The sequence below is a fragment of the Rhinichthys klamathensis genome, unplaced genomic scaffold, assembly GCF_029890125.1.
Source record: "Rhinichthys klamathensis goyatoka isolate OS25496 unplaced genomic scaffold, OSU_Roscu_1.1 h1tg000068l_1, whole genome shotgun sequence".
NCBI lineage: Eukaryota > Metazoa > Chordata > Actinopteri > Cypriniformes > Leuciscidae > Rhinichthys > Rhinichthys klamathensis.
Window position 1 is genome coordinate 1240165 of NW_026606611.1, and position 15920 is coordinate 1256084.

General features: G+C 37.7%; 1 protein-coding gene across 1 annotated transcript; it reads left to right on the top strand.

The window, feature by feature from the left end:
• Window positions 1-1408: 1408 nt before the first annotated feature.
• sting1 (stimulator of interferon response cGAMP interactor 1) lies at window positions 1409-11189 on the top strand. The gene is made up of 7 exons (XM_056250227.1): window positions 1409-1480; window positions 5236-5462; window positions 5543-5720; window positions 6922-7030; window positions 7683-7906; window positions 10267-10453; window positions 10836-11189. The coding sequence occupies exons 2-7, from the start codon at window positions 5236-5238 to the stop codon at window positions 11093-11095; spliced, it is 1185 nt and encodes a 394-aa protein (XP_056106202.1). The 5' UTR covers window positions 1409-1480; the 3' UTR covers window positions 11096-11189.
• Window positions 11190-15920: the final 4731 nt, after the last annotated feature.

Consider the following 15920-nt stretch of genomic DNA (forward strand, 5'->3'; position numbering starts at 1 on the left):
AGTTGACAGTTTTCAGCATAATTAGAAGTAGAATAAGTCAAATTTTATCCCTGACCAAAAATGTGATATTAATAGATTATATTCACTGACACTTGCAATAGATCAGACAATCGTGAATTTCAATTAAATTAAGTATATTGTAGGATATGTTTTTTTTAGACACACACAGACATCAATAATCAACATATGAATCTCAGCAATACTTCATGTGTCATGATTCTGCCATCATGTCCGTGATTCTCTTAGTATTGCGGCAGGATCATGACAGACCCATGTTCTGTGTGCAAGCACATGGCCTTGTGTTTTGGTCATGTGCTTGTGTTGTCTCGTCTCTTAACCCCGCCCCCTTGTTATCCTGTTTCAGTCATTATTGCTTTACCCGTGTCACCTGTTATGTCTTGATTAGTCTCCTTATTTAATCCCCTTGTGTTTGCTGTCTTGTGTTGGTTCATTGCCAAATGTTACCTGTGAGTACTTTGTGGAGATTATTGTCATTGTGAGCATTTATTAGAATTATTGTCTGTTTATTGTGAAGTCATAGTTTAGTCTTGTCAGCCTAAGAGTCCTTGTCCTGTCCGTGTTTCGCCCCCTCGTGGGTTTTGTTTTCCCTTTTTGTTCATAATAAACCGTGTGCTGTGACTACTGTCTGCGATTGGGTTCATTCCCTTCTTCACCCTTCCAACATCATAACATCATGCATGCTGATTTTATATGCATGCTGATTTTATATGCATGCTGCCCAACTAAATGAATCACTGATCACCATAATGGTGATCAAATATTTTCAATAAAATATCAACATCTAAACTTCTGTTAATTCTCAAAAAGAACTTTTGCTGACATATCTTGCAAGATTAATTGTCTTCTTTTATTTGCAGTTGTTTTCAGGCGGTGTGGCTTTAAGTCAGTTGTAGTTGTGTGCTTCATTTTTTGAGAGTGCAAGAAGCATGATGTTGAACCAACATCACATTGTAAAATGGATTCAATGACATTACCATTGATTTTTGGATGAAATTAAAAAAATATATATATTCAACAATAATTGCGGGTGCAAAAGTGATGTTGATTCAATGCAGTTAACATTGACACATTAACATTTATTTAACATTATTTCAATTGTTGCTTGCTATCTGGGACCCAAATCAAACACACCTGAACCAGCTAATCTATGTCTTCAGGATTACTAGAAAGCAAAAGGCAGGAGAGTTTATCAGGGTTGGAGCTAAACTCTGCAGGACAGTGGCCCTCCAGGACCGAGCTTGGAGACCCCGGCTCTATACTGCTCGGTTAATAATCATGGGGCGGAGCTATCCGTAAACGCACTTCACTACATACTGAAAGTGAAACTGAATGTTGTCAGAGAAAGAAATTAGGTGTGGTAGTGACAGTAAAGACAGTACCAACCAATGAGAGAGAGAGAGAGCGAGCAGAAGAAAGAGAAGAAAAATATAACTCCGGTCACCATCAAAGCTAATTCAAGGTAAGCTTGAACAAGTATTATACTGTCTTATAATCAACCTTCTTATAATTTGGAATGTACGACTATTGTATTGAAGGGGAAAATATCAAAGCAAGCAGCATATAGGTAAAAGATGGCATAAGCATACTTAACATAACATTTATCTGATGCAATGACATATGGCTTAAGAGTCTAAATATGTTTGGGGACCATTGTAAATGTTTAAATTTTACTTTTAATATTGCATTCAAATGTCTCCATGTATATCCTAACTGACTTCTCTGGTGGTATGACAACAAAACAATAAAAAAAAAAAAAATTATTTACCTTTATTTTTACCAGGAAGTCTCATTGAGATTAAAATCTCTTTTACAAGAGGGATTTTTAGGGAATTTTAAAAAGGGGAATAGAAAACCGCACTGCTTAGTTGTATTCCAAGTACTACATGCTTCTATGCTGATGGGTTTCACTTGCATTTCTTCCTTTTTTTGGAAATTTTAATGGATGCATGCAAACACGCAATAACCCTTGCATGATTGGTACTATGAACAGTGATAAAGCTGCCGTGTTGCTGTAATGTTTCATATTTATGATTCTTTGTATGCGTCACAGTAATTTCTGTGGTTACATTTGGAAATAGGAAAAAAAACAATTCAGCAGGTGCTGTGAATCTCACCCACTTGTGGTTTTGTCTTCCGTGTGTGGGTTAATTTTTCTGTTGGTCTAGGCGAAATGCATAGAGCTCCACTAGTACCTGTATCCAAACGAAGCTTTAGGGCAAAGTGGTGGAATAAGGAGTGGCATTCATCATCGTAAAACCTGCTATTCCTGTAAATCCACTGAATACGATGTATTCTCGTGCACAGCTGTACAAAACGCATGAGGAAAAAAAAAACATTCCAAAACAGGAACCAATGCAGAACTGGAAATAAGTGATTTCATATTCATATTCATAAAATTATAGCACAATAGATATAGATCACTGGAGTCATCAACTGGAGTTTTCAACGGGAGTCTAATAGCATCTATAATGTCAAACCGTACATACACTTTTTTTATCCGAGGCTCCTGTCGGTGCAGGTTGTTGCGGTCGGCCCCCTTAAAAAAAACCTGTTCCTTTGGCTCGGGTGAAATTGCATTCCTGGTCCACCTCGGTCTACATCACGGGGCCACCCTAAGGCCTGGGGCCCCTAGAATCGTCAACACCTTTCACCCTGTTAGGGGAATTCTGTTATGCACAAATATTTTTTATGAAAATAATGAACATTTCCACCTTATGTGGAATTATTATTAATTATGTATTAATTTTAAAAAGCATTGGGTCTCATTCATGAAACATTCGTAAATATACGAGTAAATATGCTAGTGATTTGCGTGTAAAGAGACCTTCCCGAAAACTCTTCTCCTGATTCACAAATACTTCGTAAACGTCTGATGTGATAGTGAAATGTGTGTGTGTGTGTGTGTGTGTTAATGAATTTCAATCAGTCGTAAATGGGATGCGCGTGCACGTTCATTCTCAATTACCATAAATCCCGCCCATTAAATCCGACTGACAACTATATATGGGCATCATATTATGACATGAATGCGAATGAAAAAAAAAAAATTCTCAGATGCAGAAATTTAAGTTTTGTTATCAGAAGTTCATTTAAAACGCCACATTTTATTTTCAAGCGTACATAGTGGCGTATCGGGTCCTAAAAAAAAAGGAAGCTTGGCAGCATATTACAGATGCAATTAATGGAGTTTCATCTGTTAATCGAACAGTCCCAGAAGTGAGAAGAAAATGGTTCGACACTAAGCTTGAGAGCAAAAAACGAATTAGTTCACTTCGGAAAAATAGTATTCAAACTGGAGAAGGACCACCATTGCAGATGCTATTACTGGCTCTCATAATAAGAAAAACCGTATGCAACTATGTATAATATTTTTTCAAAATGCTGTGCAAATATGTACCGGATTAAGGTGAATTAAAATGCAGCCTTATTAATGAGCAAAACGTTCGGGTGTTAAGCGCACTATTTACGCGTGGCTGGGAGCAGGTGTGGATTTATTGTGTACCAACTAACATTTGGAAAATACGAACATTTTAATGAATCCAAAAATTTACGCCAGAACCACTTTACACACGATTTACACAAAAATTCGTTCTGCTCGTGTTTCATGAATGAGACCCAATCTGTGGTGAATGCACGTCCGATTTTGCAAAGTTAGACTTGTTCCTGGGTCAACATATTTGGTTGACCCTGGAACAACATTCCTGTCTGAAAATGTAATCCTAACCCCATCCCTATACCCCTAAACCTAACCCTGCTATACTCATAAATTATCCCTAAAATCAGAGGGAAATGACTTGTGAATAAGACTGATGTAGAAGCACCTAACCCTGGTTGTAAGCCTGAACTTGACATAGGGCCCTATCATTCACCCGGCGCAATGTAGTGCTAGGCGCTATGCAAGTGTTTTTTGCTAGTTTCAGCCCGACGCAGTTATCATTTTCACGTCCTGCGCCGCCTTGTTTAAATAGCAAATCCGCCCATTTATGCGTCCATGGGTGAGCTGGTCTGAAACTGAGGTGTGTTCAGGCTCATTGATGGAACGTTGCTATTTTGAGGCAACTGAAATAGACTGCACCATTGACCAACAAAAACCTGGTCTAAAGTCAATGGTGCAAGATTTGTTTTGTTATTTAAAGAGTGTGTTAGTAATATGCGCCTATAGGTGGGTCCACAACGCGCGTACACTTTGTCCCGTAGATGAGGAAACAGATCCGTTTCCTCACTAGAGAAGCGTTCAGTTTTTCCGGCTTGCAAATTACACCATGTAAATAGCGTATCCGCCATGGCGCGAACACAACTGGCTTTTAAATAGAATGGGGGATGAGACTCTGATTGGTTTATTGCGTAATACGCCCAAAACACACCTATTACTCATTAAGAGAATATGGGCAACCCTTTTAGACTATGCGCCAGTGCGGCAACCATTTTTCCCGTCGTTAAACTAGCAAAAGTGGATTCGGACTCACCCTAAGTGCACTTGCGCCGTGCGCTTTAGACCATGTGCTTAGATCGTTGAAATAGGGCCCATAAACAGTAAACTTGTCCCTCAAATCTGATTGGTTGATTGGAATGTTTGGTTCTGCGAGGTGAATTCACACTGATGAAATGACATTTGGAAAAAGCTTGGGAAAAAATGGTCTACTCTTTTGTCCTGCTATGGCTAATTTCATTTTAGATATGTTTTATTAACAAAGTTCAGGAGGAGCACGTTCAGATAACTAACACTGGAGGAGCACATTCAGTCAATCAACTCAATTAACGAGATAAGAGGTGTACAGCAGACTTACTTCTGTTCCATGACAGTTTTCCAGCATTCCTCCACCACCCCATCTCCTCACTTCTAACTATTCATATCCCAACTTGGGATGCGGGGAATACTTTGGGTTCGGGCCAAATTCCGAGCTCATAGTCCTCCCCTAGGACAGCACTCCAAATACGCATATCCTTTACTCTATTTAATTATGAGTGAAGTTAAAAAACAAACAAAAAAAAAAAACATAATTTTTACAAATTTGGAGCTTGTTGAAAATGACTATACAAATATAAAAATTCATAATGGTCTCATATTTATCTCAAGCTCTGCGCTGACACTGTTGTCTCCTTGGCAAACAAGTGCACTAACTTTAGGGGCAAAATCATTGGGTGTGATGGACATTATGTCACAACAGTGGGAAAGCCATACATATGTCTAAACTGTGAATGTGATGTGTTCAGATGTTTGGTGTGATTGGAGAGGATGGTCTCGTCCCCAGAGCGCGCAGCTGGCTGCCGGTGGCGTGTGAAGCTGTACTGGGGCTTCTTACACTGGTGTTTGTGTGGCTGCTGGACGCTGACAGGTTCATGGAGAGAGCAGAAATGATCGCTTTTAGCCTCACAGTGGCAGCGTTTATTCACAGTATGTGTTTGTTTGCAGAGGAGTGGTTCTTCCATGCAAGGCAAAGGTTTGAAACCAATGGAATAAGATTTAGTCTGGTATGAAACTGTTTTTTGTATTGTTTCAGGAAAATGTGCTCTTTTCCAGGTATCACGGCAGAATAAATGAGATCCTCCAGGCCTGCTTTAAAGGAGATGTCATTCTGGGAATGTGTGCAATAGTCCTGATGCTAATGTTTGGTGGCGTTTCATTCTCTCGCGAACATTGGAGCACCATGGCCATCATGTGTGCCGTTTACCTGCTGCTCAACAGCCTGGGGGTGCAGGTAAGATTTATCCCATGCCAGGAGAACAATATCCATGTCCAAATCAAAAATATTTCTGAGAATTGTGGTAGATTTTTCCCCACGCACCTGACTTCGTTTACCTGGGTCGTCTCCTAATCGACTTCTCTAAATCGATTTCCTAATCGATCTTCTGATCGACGTTCAATAATATTTATTGATAATATTTACTGTGCAGCAGTAACCATAGACTCCAGCAGGGGCGTGGTACCGGGGGGAAAAAGCCCAGGGCCCGAGGCAGGGGGGGAGGGGGGATTTGGGCCTTAGAAGTCGCCGAGCTCAAGTCAAAAGTCCGCCCCCTTAGTGGGAATTATTTAATGAGGAATATTGTGACGTGTTCGTTCCTGAAGCAAAACGCTCCTAGAACTTATTTTTGTTAGCTATGATATTCAATATGAGTTCAACTGGTTCAGTTACTTTGATGCCAAAGGAATAGTATGCAATGTGTGGTACTTTCCTGTTATCCGGACCCCACCATATACCATTTCGGAACTATAGTCATCCCTGATTGGTCTTAACCCTAGTGACGGGTAGGTTTAGGGGCGGGGTTAGGGGTAGGCCATTGTCCCTGATTGGTCTTAACCCCAGTGACGGGTAGGTTTAGGGGCAATGATTCAAATTTACAGTGGTTTTCAAGTGGCCGAGTCTAGATAAGTATCTTCAAAAATATCAGATAATCACATTCAAATATCAGAGACAAATAGCATGGTACTAGCATTCTACACGCACTGTCATTTCTGTCACATAAAGACATTGGCCATTACCAGATTTCAAGTATATGGGCCTGACTCAATACCCAGACTCGAGGTCTTTGCTTGACACTTACATGACATGACATATTTTTCTGTATTTGGCCAAAGTGTTCTAGTGGGTGTGAAGTCATAAAGTGTTTTTATAACCTTTAGTTACCCAACAGGATTCACACTTACATCAATGTGTTGTATAAATTCATTTTAGTAATTTTTAGTCATTCTAAAGGTTCTGTCTCTATGCACAAGCATCTCACTCAATTTCAATGATAATTCATTGCCATTACAAACAATTATGTGTTTGTACTGCAACTTTGCTATGGACGATTAAAAGTAGCGCAAGTCAAATAAAACAATAATAACAAATCTTTTAAAGAAATAATAACAGATCTCTCTGTTTGATTTTCAGTTCTCTTATATTTCTGTGTTTGCAGGGCCCTACTCCGGTGGAGATCTCAGAAATCTGTGAAGTGAAGAAGATGAACGTGGCTCATGGTTTGGCCTGGTCTTTCTATATCGGCTACCTCAAATTGATCCTTCCAGGTACATTTGTTTGCAGTGCACATGTGAGCCACTGCTTGCTGAAGCCTCTAGAGGGCAGTAATGACGCACTGCGATGTGTGCATGAAAATATATTCTATTTGGAAGAACGTTTGTTCACAAGTTTGAGAGAACCTTGCCAGAACGTTATCCAAAGTTCCAGTTAGCTGGGAAGCTCAAAAAAGGACAAAAACTACACTGAAATTTCTCCATATGACTCTTGCACAATATTCCAAGTCTACTGAAGCCATATGATGAGTTTTGACTTACTAACAGACCTCATTTTACTTTGAAAATCTTTCAATTTGCCATAGCTCTCAAATATTATTCACATGTCCACATATTCAAACATGGTGTGTTGCGTTTGGTCATAACAAGGCAAGTTTAGTATGTGCATACATCATGATATAAGTGAATATGAGTGAATTGTGGTGTTTTTGGTTGTGGAGCATGGCAGCCCCTGATCTCTTAATGCTTTCATTTGGAAATGTGCAGTGTGAATATTCTTTATATTTTTTTTGTTGTGGTCATACAAGCATATAATGACTTGAGAATGCATAAACGACGACCCTGAGCTCCAACCTGTAAAACCACTTGATCATTTGTAGAGATTCTGCTCCCTTTTCATTTCCCTTTTATGTTCTTTAACTTGCAGTTTTACAAAACAAAATCAACCAATATTCCTCCACGGGGGCGAGACTAAGCTCTCCACGTCTACATATCCTTCTGCCCCTCAACGCCGTGGTCCCAAGCAAACCTGAAGAGGAGGACACTAATGTGGTCTTCCACGAGAACCTTCCAGAACTGGAGTTGGACATAGCAGGTGTGCGGAATCGTAGCTACAAGAACAGCGTCTACAAGATCACCCAGAACAACAAAGTGGGATAATGCTAATTACTGATCATTTTAGTTCTTTGATACTGGAATTAGTCCTGTACGTTTTCAGAAAAAGCTTAAATATGATATGAAGAGCTAGCATTTAAGATGGTGTTTTACTTTGATTGAGAGAAGAGCTATGTTGCATGCCAATGCATATGCTTCTGTCGTAGATTTTTTCCCTAAACCTGACTACCTACCAATAATACTTATACTCCAGTCGACTACAGCATCAGCTCCCTACCTATACTTCAGCGAGTCTCCAAACGACTACAGCATCCGTCTAATCCTATAGACCTTATTCGCAAACACCGGAAGTAGTTACTCCTACTCTAAATACTCCTAGTTTTCTTGCTTACTTGCTGACTAACTTACTTGCTGACCTGCTGCGCAGCAGTAATAACAGACAGACCTCAGCAGATGTCCTCTAAATGCTTTAATTACGGCCGGGAGATCTTTTCCGAGCAGTTCCGAGCAGCCGGTGGATCTCAGACACATTCCATTGAGAATCCCACCAGTTTACACGAATAAAGCAGTTTTTATAGAATAGGGGTATGGCAAAATGACATGATACCTTGTGATTATGATGTAATGAAGAACCAATCAAATTGTAGGGAAATTATGTAATTATGTAAATTTCAAACCTAGACATCTGTCTAGTTTCATTTCCCATATATGTTATTTATACATTTCATACACTCACACACACTCAAAGTCAAAGGAGTATGGCAACACAACATACAATATTGAAAAACACAGGACAGAACGTTTTAGTGCATTGATTTAGAATTGAAAGCCTGTTAGGCCTAAAAGCGAAGTAAGGTTAGTTGTTAGAAACATGGTTAGTTTAATATACAGTTTAAAATTTCCATCACACTTCTTGTCTGTAATTCTCTGTTGTTGAGAAAGTAAATACTTTTAAGTATGTGGTATGGCAGTATGCCAGTATTAAAGGTGCAATAAGCAATTTTTGAGAAACGCTGTTGAAAGTGTATCGACCAAGCAGCACAACACACTTGTAGCCAATCAGCAGTAGGGGGGCGTGTCCACTCATGATGGGGGAGGAGAGAGAGTGAGCAAGAGGGAGATTCGAACTGAGAAAGACTGTAGAAAGAGAGATGGCTGAGAGACATTACAAAAGAGAAAGGGTCAGAGGAATATCAAATACGGTTATAGGTATGGGTTGTTGGAAATAAGGGTTATGATCAGGCCAGAGCTTTAATCACACGTTAACACTAGAAAAGCTTTCCCGTGCTTAAGTGGGACGGCCTGAAAACGGACGACGAGGTCTCATTGATTTTGAGGTTGCAATGCCGGTTTTGCTATGTTCACACAACCAAGATATGGTGTTGTAATGTTAGCTATAGTAACAGGACAGTTTTGAGTATCATTGGTGTGCTGTTGGCAACTAACAACCAACTATTGCTTGTATATACTCTTGTGTACTGTATGTTCCTTTTTTGTTCTTCCTTGTCGTTTGTTTATTACCTTCGCTTTATTTTTTCGCAAAGCATTATTTTGCTTCGCTTCAGTTAAAGAGACATCCACTCTTGCATTGTGTGTTTGTGCATTTTGGGGGAAGAGCAAGAGGCGTGTTTGTTTGGGTTGATTTCAAATATATACTTGAATGAATTGGTTTCTATTTTCTGTTTAAGAAAACTTTTTAATCTAAAGTTTTTTTTTAGATGCTTGAATTAACTTTTGAAGACAAATATTAATTGTCCCTAAAACAAAAATGAATTGCCTTAAAAAGTACCATTACTTAACTTTTCATAATTCAACTGTGAAATCTAATGTTTAATCTTGCATTCCTCACCGATGGAAAATATCTAAAGCAAGAGTGATTAGCAATTTTAGCTAGATTACACTTAGAAAAAAAGTTTCATGTGGTTCTACTTTATGCAAAAAAGGTTCAACCGTATATAAGTAGAATGATTGCATAATACTTTTTCAAATTTCTCTAGAGAAAAAGTATGTTTACAAGCTGCTTAATTCATTACATTTAATTAAAATTATAACTAAATAAAACTAAATTAATAAATTAATATTAAAACTATAAAATGATGATGGGACCCTATAAGGTATGAAATGCCTGCCTGGCAGAACCTTCTCTTCTAATAGTGTATGCATGCACACATTAAGATATTTAGAAAATCTACCATAAGTATACCATTCAGGCATTACTGTCACACGTTTTCAATGAACTGCATATATAGCATAGATAGTATGATAGATAATATGCAAATTGGGATGCAGGGCAACACAACATTTAGCTGTCAAAACAGCATCTCCTTGTGGTTAAAAGCTGTACCGGCACTGAACTTAAATGCAAGGTCCTACCTTCTCTGTGTTTCTATTCCTAGACTTTTAGCTGTGTTCTGGAATATGCCACACCGCTGCGGACGCTGTATCAGATGTCCCAGGAGAGCAGCGCATGCTTTGGAGAAAGAGAACGAAAACAGCAGGTCTTGCTGTTCTACAGAACCCTCAGCCAAATTCTGGACAATTCTCTAGAGTGCCGAAACCGTTACCGGCTCCTCCTGCTCAACGGTGAGAAATCCCATTCAGATCAAGAAAATGAGCAAGGGTTTTAATGCCCGGTTTCACAGACCAAACTTAAGCCTAGTCTCAGAAACTAAAACTGATGTTTGAGCTGTTTTAACTGAAAGCAACTTGCACTGATATATTTTAAAATAGGTCAGCCATTGTTTTGTCTCAAGATGCACACCAGTAATGATTTTTCTAAGGCATGTTTAAATGCCCTAATTGAACTAAAGCCTAATGTGAAACCAGGCCTAAGAGTCTTGTCCTGGAAATGTTCAAAATACAACCTTTTAGAGTTTTAAAAGCTTATTTGGATGTTATTCTTGCAGTTTTCTCCTATAGTTCATCTCAGTGTCCGTAATGCTGATTTGATACATCTGTTTTTCAGATGAGCACACAGGTGACCCTCATCAGCTCTCCAGAGAGATCATCCAGCACCTGAAACAGCAGGACGGAGAGATTCACATGGACCCCATCCGAGAGCCACCAAATGAAGCCTATCCAGTTCCAGAAGAGGGTCAGATTGGGGATTTTAATGGTGCGCTGTTTGCCGCTTTCCCAGAAGGCCAAATGAGCAGCGCACCCAGCCTCATGTTCAGCCTACCTCAATCACTAAGATCCGAACCAGTGGAGACGACTGATTATTAGCAGTATTAACAGGAGATGCGTGCTCTGCGTGATTTCTTGGTTGCTTGTGTTCAGTAATTACTTAATAGACTTTAACGTAATAATAGGAAAGAATTTATTAAAACAGCTGTTATTTATATATGTTTTTCTCTTTCCTTTCTTGCAATACTCATGCACACTTTCAGTGAGAAATATCTGCCGACACAGAACACACCCGATAGTGCTCATGCCACTTTTACAGGTCAGGTATTGCTAATAAATTGCTCTAATTACACACCTGAGACCAGTGTTATTTTAGGATCATTGATATACTTTTTGTTAATATTTTCTGAATTAGATTTTATTTTTAGATTTTCTGGTTTCACTTTAATTTTAGTTAAAGTTTTAGTAAGTTAAGTGAGTTTTAGTGATTTATATATATATATATATATATATATATATATATATATATATATATATAGTTTTATTAATTTTTATTATTAGGTCTACTTTATTTAGTTTGAGTTTAATTTTAGCTCTTCAAGTGAAACTAAACAAAAATGAGAAATGCTAACTAGTTGAAGTAAAACAAGGTTACGATTTTTTATATTTTATTTAAAATAACGTTTAATTAATTTCAAGTTATGGAAATGTTTTTATTTTGGGTTTGGTTTTAGTTTTAGTTAACCCTCTGGTGCTGTTCGATAATTTTTGGCCGAAAAATGTTACGTTTAGTTTTTTTAGAATCGGAATGTTATAAAACTTGGTAAAGGTTTTGGTACTTGCTTTTGTGAACACACACACACACACACACACACACACACACACACACAAACAAAATCATGGACATGATTCGAAAAGGTTAAATGTTCCTGAAAAAAATAGTCAGACTTATTGTTTGCGGTCAAAAATTACCGCATTGGAAATTAATGGGAGACAAATTTCATCTAGTGATGAAAATATTTGAGAATGGAGAAATGATACTGATCAGTGTCAAGAACTACAATTAGTACTCATTCCATAACAAAAACTTAAGAAATTGAATACGTTAAACATAATTAACAATTGCGAAGTGAGGAAAGTTAAAGCAAAGAGAGTAAATATTAAAATAAAGTATTATTTTGTGTGATTATCATAAACTGTTAGTGTTATGTTTGAATTTAGGGGCTTCAATAAATAAATATATTAAAACATATATATAATATAATAAAATTATATATATATATATATATACACTCACCTAAAGGATTAGGAACACCATACTAATACTGTGTTTGACCCCCTTTCGCCTTCAGAACTGCCTTAATTCTACGTGGCATTGATTCAACAAGGTGCTGAAAGCATTCCTTAGAAATGTTGGCCCATATTGATAGGATAGCATCTTGCAGTTGATGGAGATTTGTGGGATGCACATCCAGGGCACGAAGCTCCCGTTCCACCACATCCCAAAGATGCTCTATTGGGTTGAGATCTGGTGACTGTGGGGGCCATTTTAGTACAGTGAACTCATTGTCATGTTCAAGAAACCAATTTGAAATGATTCGAGCTTTGTGACATGGTGCATTATCCTGCTGGAAGTAGCCATCAGAGGATGGGTACATGGTGGCCATAAAGGGATGGACATGGTCAGAAACAATGCTCAGGTAGGCGGTGGCATTTAAACGATGCCCAATTAGCACTAAGGGGCCTAAAGTGTGCCAAGAAAACATCCCCCACACCATTACACCACCACCACCAGCCTGCACAGTGGTAACAAGGCATGATGGATCCATGTTCTCATTCTGTTTACGCCAAATTCTGACTCTACCATCTGAATATCTCAACAGAAATCGAGACTCATCAGACCAGGCAACATTTTTCCAGTCTTCAACTGTCCAATTTTGGTGAGCTCTTGCAAATTGTAGCCTCTTTTTCCTATTTGTAGTGGAGATGAGTGGTACCCGGTGGGGTCTTCTGCTGTTGTAGCCCATCCGCCTCAAGGTTGTGCGTGTTGTGGCTTCACAAATGCTTTGCTGCATACCTCGGTTGTAACGAGTGGTTATTTCAGTCAAAGTTGCTCTTCTATCAGCTTGAATCAGTCGGCCCATTCTCCTCTGACCTCTAGCATCAACAAGGCATTTTCGCCCACAGGACTGCCGCATACTGGATGTTTTTCCCTTTTCACACCATTCTTTGTAAACCCTAGAAATGGTTGTGCGTGAAAATCCCAGTAACTGAGCAGATTGTGAAATACTCAGACCGGCCCGTCTGGCACCAACAGCCATGCCACGCTCAAAATTGCTTAAATCCCCTTTCTTTCCCATTCTGACATTCAGTTTGGAGTTCAGGAGATTGTCTTGACCAGGACCACACCCCTAAATGCATTGAAGCAACTGCCATGTGATTGGTTGATTAGATAATTGCATTAATGAGAAATTGAACAGGTGTGACTAATAATCCTTTAGATGAGTGTATATATGTAAACCTCGTAGTTTAACCTATTTTAATAATAATAATAATATTTATTTATATATTTATTTATTCATTTATTTAATATAACATTTTAAATACATTTTCACACACAATTCATTGGAGTGTAATCAAAATGAATCAGTTTGTCAATCCACCAATGAAATGACATCAGCTCAGCTGTCGAAACCTGATGGACTAGTTTGCTCAGCTGAGTTGCTCAGCTTCATTCACTTTAGTGTAAGGGCTTTAGAGTGTCATTTCAAAATGTTAAAATTAGCTCTAAAAAGATTTGTTAAAGAAATTAAAATAAATGATCGCCTATACAGAAATGGTAAGATTTCCAATGAAAGGTGTTTCCTTATTACTGAATAAAATGACTATTCTCAATAAATGTTGTTGGAAAATTCCTTGCTTCTTCCAGTGAACAGCTTTCCTCTGATTGGCTGCATTATTTTCCATGTCCTGTGGCAGAACAATTACACTGAATGAGAGAAACACGTTTAAACAAGTCCTGGTGACGTGGCGGAGGTGATTCGTAACACTGGGAATATTCAAACTAAATCACTACACTGCTTGTCTATGACTAATATAGTTTAATTATCTAACTTTTATCCACAGATCAGTTGATAGCTAATTTTAACATTTTGAAATGACTCTAAAGCCCTTACACTAAAGTGAACTCAGCTGAGCAAACTAGTCCATCAGGTTTCGACAGCTGAGCTGATGTCATTTCATTGGTGGATTGACAAACTGATTCATTTTGATTACACTCAGACTGATATCAATTTCCAATGAATTGTGTGTGAAAATGTATTTAAAATGTTATATTAAATAAATGAATATATAAATAAATATTCTTATTATTATAGGTTAAACTAAGATAATTACATATATATATATATATATATATATATATATAATTTTATTATATTTATTATATTATATATATGTTTTAATGTATTTATTTATTGAAGCCCCTATAAATTCAAACATAACACTAACAGATTTCCTTCTATATTAATTTTATGCAAAATCACACAAAATAATACTTCATTTTAATATTTACTCTCTTTGCTTGAGACTTTCCTCACTTTGCTCGCAATTGTTAATTATGTCTAACTTATTCCATTTCTTAAGTTTTTGTGTACTAGTTGACTAGTTCTTGAAACTATAATCATATTTCTCCATTCTCAAATATTTTGATTGAACTGTAAATATAGTAGGCTAATTATACCTTAAAAGTATTTATTTATTTAACCAGGAAGGTCCCATTGAGATATCTCTTTTACATGGTCAAATACTTTCTTTTCATGAAAACCACTTAAATAACAGATTAACCTGTGGATTTGTAGGCAATTATTGTGATATCTCCACCTCAAACAATCACATAAATGATATTCAGAGATTGTATTAAGGTGTAATTATTTATTATTGTCATATTTAGCCTACAAAAATGTAGCCTATATTCTCAGTATTGACTGCGGGTTTTCCCATGAATCAATACTCTCCATCTCAGCAGCTGATTGAGACGACACGTCCATCAGGTTTTGCTTTGACACTGATGGATGAACTATCACGAGTTTAAATCAAAATCAACAAAGACTGATCTGACGCTCCTCTCATTGCTTTGCTGAGGAGCCGTGAAATGGAAAGAAGGAATAAGCTAAATAAATTGTTGACTTTGTTGGAGGTCACATGAATGTATTTTACTAACAGCTGATTCAGTAAAGACACACAATCACATTTTGCACATGCAATCACATTATGAAAACCCTCCACGGTCAAAGGTTTCATTAGTTCTTCCTTCCTTGTTGGCCCACTCAGGAGATTTATGGTTCACTTATTCTTTCCTCATTTACATAACGTGTCGAATGGTTCTAAAGAAGTCTCATCTACTTCCTCGTTCTAATATCGTAAGATGGTTTTTCATTTCTTCAGTGGTGCAGTGTGACGTCACAGCAACGACCGGTTGGTTAATGACAGAGAACAAAGGTGAGGTCACGAGGAAAAGTCCCTCATCGTGACTCAGAGACAGACAGACGGCAAACACACAGAAGCTGATGATTTCAGACATGACTGTAAAAGCTCTTCCTAGATCAGCAAATCAGACAGACTTTAGTCACACATCTATTTCATTTGGAATTAATGAAATCAAACTCAGAAACAAACTGATTGCCATGAAAAATAATCTAATTTTAAAGTTTTACATTTAGCAAATTTCAAAAAGCAGGAGTTTGCATTTATTAAATCAAATTTTACGTCTTAGAAATATTTCGATTTTAAAGAGTGATTGCAAGAGGTGTAGAAATGTTTTCTGGGTTAAAGGAGCATTTCACTCTTAAAGGGATAGTTCACTCAAAAATGAAAATTCTGTTATAATTTACTAAGTTGTTCCAAACCTGTATGGATTTCTTTC

Excerpts from the sequence above, each read along its gene's own strand:
- sting1 (XM_056250227.1), top strand. The coding sequence starts at position 5,236 with ATGTTTGGTGTGATTGGAGAGGATGGTCTCGTCCCCAGAGCGCGCAGC. Across the intron at positions 5,721-6,921 it reads TCAACAGCCTGGGGGTGCAG|GGCCCTACTCCGGTGGAGAT; the intron begins GTAAGATTTATC and ends CTGTGTTTGCAG. Across the intron at positions 7,907-10,266 it reads AGATCACCCAGAACAACAAA|ACTTTTAGCTGTGTTCTGGA; the intron begins GTGGGATAATGC and ends TTCTATTCCTAG.